General features: G+C 44.8%; 1 protein-coding gene across 1 annotated transcript; it reads right to left on the bottom strand.

Annotated features, from left to right (window-relative positions):
* Window positions 1-879: 879 nt before the first annotated feature.
* Window positions 880-5,495, bottom strand: LOC131879024 (eukaryotic initiation factor 4A-I-like). Its single transcript, XM_059225216.1, has 5 exons — window positions 5,347-5,495; window positions 3,191-3,687; window positions 2,406-2,842; window positions 1,907-2,076; window positions 880-1,823 (listed from the first exon to the last, which is right to left on the bottom strand). The coding sequence occupies exons 1-5, from the start codon at window positions 5,367-5,369 to the stop codon at window positions 1,679-1,681; spliced, it is 1,272 nt and encodes a 423-aa protein (XP_059081199.1). The 5' UTR covers window positions 5,370-5,495; the 3' UTR covers window positions 880-1,678.
* Between the last annotated feature and the right edge of the window lie 2,362 nt (window positions 5,496-7,857).

Here is a 7,857-nt window from a genome sequence, read left to right on the forward strand (position 1 = left end):
CCAAATTTTCAATTAAAGAAGTTCGATTTGGACCGTGTCAAATAAACCGCAGAACATCTCNTTGCTTTGACTTTTCTAGCTTTCTAGAAATCCTGATTTTGATCCCATCTCTAATATTTACTATACGTTAAAAATCGCATAAAACTTTTTTGCAGTTTTAAGTGCTCTTTTTCTGCAAAGGTAACGGGTAAAGGTAACGGGTTACTTTTTCCAAAAAGTACTGGTAACGTTAACGCGTTACTTCGATTCGGTAACGGTTCAAGCTCCAGCTAATATCAATTCGTTGGTAGACCAAGGGTTTTATTACTCTTCTAGACCATTTTTTTGTCATAGTTTGCTGTTAATAAATCAGACATGACAATTTCAACATTGAAGGACATTCTTTGTATCGGTTATAAAATCCGTAAATTTTAACTAGAAAAAAAACAGCTTGATGCGTTAAACATCTCGTTACGATCGCAGATGAATGAGTAGTATGCCAAAAGATTGAAACGGTTGGGAACGTCCCACAACATTCCTATGAATGCGATTCCTCAGTAGGTTTGAAGGCAAAGGAGTCCATTCGGTGTAACCATCTAGGGCCCTTTCATACTTATTTGTTGTTCCCGAGTCAGAAAAAATCTGGGAACAAATGATTAAGACCAAATTCCAAAACATCAAGCATTACCACCACCTAGGTAGTACGTGGCATCGGGAAGACGATTGATATCACTACATGGAAATTAATAAAACGCTTACTACTCAAAACTAATATGGCAGCTCAGAAGATTTAACGTTTTGGTTTATCCTTCAAATATCTATTGCAGTTCAGAAAGCCCGAGGGTTATCTGCCTACTCCGAAATGCCTTGTCCATCACGTTACACCTTGTACACTTTGGGCATAGTCACTATCAACGTACATTTATTATGCAAAGAAACCAATTGAAAGCACAATAAATGTACGAGTTTTATTACAATCGTATGTGGGTTAATTTTTGGTAGTAATCCGCAAAGTTTTGGGAGGTATAAATTGGAATAAGGTCGCGTTGAGCATCAGAAACGAACGATGTCGCCTCTTCTTCTCCAAGGCAGACTTGGGTCTCGCCGCCGCACGCGTTTGGGATTGAAAAATCCTCGCCAGAGGCCTATAAAGCGTTTTGAACTAGCATACGAGATTGGATTTGCATCTTGCAGGAGTAAACTTCGGAACAGATCGCGTGGAGATCGATGAGGGGGAGCAAGACGTCGCCCAGGCGCGTTGGAAGCATCGTCAGCAGCACAAAACGGGTCACTATTGGCCATCATAGTTCAATAAATTGGATTCAACCCTAAGACGGGGGGCAGCGGTTGGGACAACACGAAGGAAGAAGTCGTGGCGACGCGAACACTCCAATACACAAAAATTGCACTAATTCCACTGTCGAGCGAGGTTCAAGCCTCGCCCTAACTCTAGAGTGGGGAAGAGGGGGGGGTGGGGGGTGAACACCCAAAATAGGAGGAAAATTCAACTTTCAGTTGACATGGGTGGTGGTTACGAGATGAAGTTTGATAATCTTGAGGGAAGGCAAAGTAGCTTGTGGATTACTTGTAAAACGTCGCAATGATCTTAGTAGCAGAAGTAGAAGTACGAGTGTGGTTGTTGGCTTTCAATTTCTTTGTAATGTGTCGTAGGACGCAATGGGAAAACACACACTAGGAATTAGATCAGGTCAGCCACGTTCATAGGCATCTCCACAATGCGGGTGTTGTAGAACTTCTCAATATCATGAAGGGTTCGCCTATCTTCATCGGTGACAAAGTTGATGGCCACTCCCTTACGGCCGAAACGACCACCACGGCCAATTCTTTGAAGAAGCAAATGAAAACAATTAATTAGTTGGGGGAGGTTTGAAAAAGTGGTGTTACTTCGAAAGGGTGGAGGACTTACCTGTGAATGTAGTTTTCTCGGTTCGTGGGAAGGTCATAATTGATGACCAAGGAGACTTGCTGCACATCAATACCACGAGCCAACAAATCCGTCGTGATGAGGACACGAGAAGACCCGGATCGGAACTCTCGCATGATCACATCACGCTCCTTCTGGTCCATGTCTCCATGCTGAATAAGCAAGAGGTTAAACATCAAACACCACAACTTTGTAAAATTTTGAAACTTGTCCAACGAAAATTCCTGGTACTGAACGTAGCTTGATCCAAACGAATCGAAGAAACTGTAGATGAAGAGTGAACGACCGACACAGAGTGAGACTGTGCGCTCCAGGACCTCATCAGTTAGTCTGGCTGATTTTCTTAAACACCTGAGCATTGAAAGCTCTCGACATTTTTTCGGATCAGCGAGGAAAGTTTTTAAGTTCAGGACTTGTTAGTCCTATTTCAGACAACACCATTTCGTTTCCTGCCTTATTCAGAATAAGTTCCAACACTTACCATGGCCGAGACGGTGAAATCCCTATCGTGCATCTTGTCGGTGAGCCAATCCACCTTCCTGCGAGTGTTGCAGAAAATGACGGCCTGGGTGATGGTGAGCGTTTCGTAGAGATCACACAAGGTGTCCAATTTCCAATCCTCGCGGTCCACAGACACGTAGAATTGACGGATACCCTCGAGGGTGAGTTCCTCTTTCTTAACAAGGATTCGAATGGGCTCTCGCATGAACTTGGTGGTCACCTCCAACACCTCAGCGGGCATCGTAGCGGACAGCAACACCACTTGGATGCTTGAGTTCAAGTGACGAAACACGTCATAGATTTGATCCTTGAAACCACGAGACAACATCTCATCGGCCTCATCTAGGACGAACATCTTGATGTCTTCAGTGCGAAGGTTCTTTCTCGAGATCATATCAAACACACGACCGGGAGTGCCTGAAATGGACATTTGAAGATGATAAGAAATGATCCCAGGAGGCGAAACAAGTGCAAGCGATTGTCGTTGAGCTAGTGTTTGAGGCAGATTTCCAGGAGAGCGGTACTGTGCAGTCCGCGCTCCAACGATGCAAGACCTCGAGTTTTTTCTTGCGCCAATTTACGACCAACCCGCAATGGATAGTGTTTGGGGGTTGGAGATACCATGGCGCTCATTACAACTAGTTAAACAAGGGTGACAGAACCAAGATGATAAGGAGAGAGCTCTACCTAACTGATGGATCAGGGAAGTTAGCTATGCAGCGGAGGGGCTAACGCATGATACAATTCGGGAATAGCAACACTCACCGACAACAATGTGCTGTCCCACATCCAGCTTTCGCATATCCTCACGAACGGATGTGCCGCCAATGCAGGCGTGGCATTGAGCGCCCATGTAGTCACCCAAGGCCATGACCACTTTTTGGATTTGCTGAGCCAACTCCCGAGTAGGAGCCAGGATCAGCGCCTGACTGGCGGCCAGAGAGGTGTCGATCTGTTGCAAGATCGAAATGGAAAAGGTGGCAGTCTTGCCGGTTCCGGATTGGGCCTGAGCAATCACGTCCAATCCCTTGACACAGGGGACAATAGCCCGCTGCTGGATGGCAGAGGGCTTCTCGAAACCATAGGCGTAGATGCCGCGAAGCAACTCCTCGCGGAGGTTCATCTCATCGAAGCTCTCGCACACTTCGTCCCAATTGGAATCTATGACGCCGCCCGCTTCCATACCAGCGGGTCCGTCATAGTCACCACCTTGACGATCCTCGGTGGGTCGGTCGGACGACCATTGCTCCTCGGTGGGAGTTCTAAAATAAAGATGGGCAACAGTGAGAAAAAAATTGACAAGCGTCGCAAACAGTCAACACCTCAAGTGGAGGAACAAGTTTGTAATCGATGGAATAATGGAATGTCCTCCGAAGAGGCAAAATTAGTAATGTTATGACAATAGTCGTGGCCATATCAAGAAGGATTAGATAAACCATAGGTCCTCGGGGTAGGTTAGGTGCATCATGACAGAAAAGGGTGGTTTTCTTTTAAATGATCTAAAATTGGGATCCATTTTTTTCAAATAGGCAGAAACTAAAACTAGAGTTCTTTCTTTGAACAAACGAAAATTCTTTTCTCTCAGTTGAACAAAAATAAATTGCCGAAAGGATTTATAGATATTAGCTCAGATTGAACAGGAAACCCTTTAGTGGCGAATCACATACTCCAAGTGGACCAAAGTTGGCTTGATGGTCAGCCTCAGTGGAAAAAGCCGACGAAGGCCAAGAGGGCATGGCACTCAGGCTCAAAGATGTGTGAAAATGGCCGATAATAACCAGATCCTGAAAATCTGAGTGAGGTTCTTCTCCATTATCGTCCTTCCAAATCTCCTCCGACAAAGGAGGCATCTGCGCCGAACCAGGGGCAGACCAATAAGAAGTTACCGTGAAACCGATTAAAAACGCATCCCATCTTAGCGTAAGAAACGGATCGAATTTCGTGAATCCATCAATCCTGTGTCACAATTGATATTTTAGTGGATGGACTTCATCAACCAAGAGAACAGTGCGCAAAGGGTATCTTTCAGGATTTGAATCAAAGGACTATTAAGCTGTTAGGGGAAGGATGATTGCCAAGCGTTGGTTGGGGTGGTGCTAGTCTCTTCTCACAAATTCAATTATCCATCATAAGCATGAGTCTAATCTACAAACAAAGCGATGCGGTTGATCAGCCAGAACTTGTTGACCGCCGAATGAAGCCAACCTCGAGCTGGGCCTTGACGCCGACATCTATAGTTGTCTTCAATACTTATGGTTCTTTGGGCTGGGAATTAGGATTTCAAACAAGCTCATCCCGATCATGACATGTAACCGAGCTTACAATAAATTCAAACAGAGTAAACGCCCCTTATCCTATACCCACCTTTTCACCTCATCGGGTGGCTACTCCCTTCATGGTGGACCGCATCTCCAATGCTAAGCGCACCAGATGATCGTCCTTGGCCTCAATCCCCTTTCCCTCAATCCTCCCCCATTTCCCCTAGTCTCCCTCCACCTCGAGCGACAGACCCAGACTTCTGGCTTCATTTCCTTCCCCAATATCGATCCACCTTTCCTCAGCCAGTCAGCCAGCTAGATAGAGCTAGCTAGGCACTCACTCACCACTAAAAAACCACCCCGTGCCCTGAACTTCAAATTACGCGACCCGCCCCCTCAAATCCCCCCTCCCCCGGAGTCTGACTAGGCCGTGAAATCGCCCTCTTCCGGCCTCGGCAAAAAAACCCTCGTGGTCACGCCGTCACTCGATGACATGTGAGTCCAACGTGAGCCATGAGTCAGCGCAGGGCGGAAGCTGGAAACGGGCCAGGATCCGGGTAGGAGAGGGTACAATACCTGGGGGTCGGATCCGGGGCGGCTCCCGCGGGTCCACTGGCACGATAAGCATGAGAAAAATGACGGTGGAATGGGCAAATTACTTACTTTCTTTCTTGGGTGTCGGACATCGTGCACACGGGAGGAACTTTTCGGGGGAAAGGAAGGGTGGCCGATCAGCACCGATCAAGACTGAGGCTTAGGGTGACGGCCGGCCCTGAAACTCCTCGAACCCCGGCGGCTAACCCTGGGTCGTGCCCAGCCGTTCAATCTTTACTGATACAAAAGGTTGAGGTTTCATGATGGTTTATAGGCATGGTACTGATAATCTCGGTTAGATCAATCGTTTTTGGCTAATAAACGAAAGTGTCTTTGAGCTTGACGCTTTTGAGATCCTGGCCGTCCGTCACGCTCCAGCATTGCGGGCGAGCATGGCGTCTTTCTGGGAGCGGTAATGACGTCATCTCCCGCTCGATTTGGCCCTATTCAGCTGGAGAGTCGTTGAGCGTCTGGATCGTCGGTATCAACTCGGCGTCCGAAAGCCCAAACTAGCCCCGGCCAAGCCTGGCCAGTTGGTTGCCGCCGGCCCCACTGTTTAGTTATAACAGGAAATGGAAGTCCGGTTCTACTGCCTCAGGGGCCAGGTCGGCTAAGCAGGCGGAAAGTGAACTGATATATCACTTGTCTAATATTTTACCTATGTACTTATCGCCCTACGGTTATTGACCTTATCCAGAATTATTCTCTGATTAATAGATTTGACCCACAGTATTCAAAAATCATTTTCGTGTCAAGGTCATCTTTTCTGCCAACCAGAACATGAGTCAGGCCATGCAGCTGATCCCCTAGTTTCATTCGCTTTTTTACGGAGACGAAGAACAAAAATTCTGCCAGATCACAAGTTCATTCGTTTTGTATTCTCTGTTGGGCTATGATATTAAAATGAGACTCTCACAATATCGCAACTCGACTTGCGGGGCAAAGTGTCGATGAATCATTGTATCATTAGCACTGTATCATTTTCCAGGATGTCGGATTATTTGGAAGGGATATCTGAATATCATCCATATTTGGAGTGCCGTTGTTAAATATATCTTTTTTTTATTGGCAATGACAATTTCTTTCATATTTTGTAGAAGGTTGTTAGAATTGAAGGGTGAGCCACACCCGAGTCGTGTCCGCACAGGATGTCCGTCCTCTGTTTGTGTGTAGGTTGGCGGGTAAAAGTTTTCTAAAGAAGGGGTCAAGGAAGGCATCAAGGAAACTGTGCCAACCACTAGATCACATCTTTTCCCGTAACAAATGTACAAATTATCACTTATTAGTTTATTTGAAGAGGGCAAAGAGGACTACTAGAAAAATCAAATTGAGAGCGGCTAAAATGCACTATTTTGGTTTTGCTTTGGCCGGTTTTGTTAAAAGGCTTGCTTCACATTACTATATTAAGTCACGGACTTCTAGAAATACGGACTGCGAATGAGCTTCCCGCAAAAATCAACCTACTTCTTGGTCATAGCAACTCTGAGAGCCACTTTTCGAATTAAAGTGATGAAATAAGAAATGTAGATCACATATATTAAAGACGGGTCAGTTTTATACAATTTCCTTGCAGATTGGATCGTTTCAAACTTATGTTGTCAAAAGCTTATGTAGCTGACCAGAAGCAGGCTGAAAATTTGAATTTTATTTATTGTTTACTTCATAACTTTTGTTTCCTGAGTTCACTAAACATAGCTTTGGGCTCAAATTTGGCCAAGTTCATCTTTTCAACCAGATCTTGTGATCGCATGATGTGCTTATTTGGAATAAGATGAATAAGATGATAAGATGGTTTAGGAGATACGCAATTTTGGCTTCAGTTCGCAGTCCACATCTCTAGAGGTCTGCGATTTTTTTTCTTTTTTGCGGACTTTCTTACCACTACTGGGATTGAAATTCCATCCAGCAGTTCAATACGAGAAAATTATTAGCGGGAATTTTAAACTAAAACTTGTCCAAGTCCTACCTAAATCCTTCTACTGGATAAACGAATATATGAAGGCACCAAATTGAACAATGAAGGAACACAAGAAAGAAGAGAGTTGGACTTCATTGTTTTAACTAGCCTGGATTCTCGAGGGCTTGAAGGTGCTCTCATCCGCCTTGGCCGTACAGCAGGATCGTTTTAAACTTATGTTGTCAAAAGCTTATGTAGCTGACCAGAAGCAGGCTGAAAATTTGAATTTTATTTATTGTTTACTTCATAACTTTTGTTTCCTGAGTTCACTAAACATAGCTTTGGGCTCAAATTTGGCCAAGTTCATCTTTTCAACCAGATCTTGTGATCGCATGATGTGCTTATTTGGAATAAGATGAATAAGATGATAAGATGGTTTAGGAGATACGCAATTTTGGCTTCAGTTCGCAGTCCACATCTCTAGAGGTCCGCGATTTTTTTTCTTTTTGGCGGACTTTCTTACCACTACTGGGATTAGAATTCCATCCAGCAGTTCAATACGAGAAAATTATTAGCGGGAATTTTAGCCAAAAACTTGTCCAAGTTCTACCTAAATCCTGCTACTGGATAAACGAATATTTGAAGGCACCAAATTGAACAATGAAGGAGCCCGAGAAAGAAGA

The sequence above is a fragment of the Tigriopus californicus genome, chromosome 4, assembly GCF_007210705.1.
Source record: "Tigriopus californicus strain San Diego chromosome 4, Tcal_SD_v2.1, whole genome shotgun sequence".
Lineage (NCBI taxonomy): Eukaryota > Metazoa > Arthropoda > Copepoda > Harpacticoida > Harpacticidae > Tigriopus > Tigriopus californicus.

Bases quoted from the DNA above. Each gene is read 5' to 3' on its own strand.
- LOC131879024 (XM_059225216.1), bottom strand. From the start codon at position 5,369: ATGTCCGACACCCAAGAAAGAAA. The intron at 3,688-5,346 runs GTAAGTAATTTG...TCTTTATTTTAG, and splicing joins TCCGACACCCAAGAAAGAAA to AACTCCCACCGAGGAGCAAT. The intron at 2,843-3,190 runs GTGAGTGTTGCT...TGTCCATTTCAG, and splicing joins GGGACAGCACATTGTTGTCG to GCACTCCCGGTCGTGTGTTT.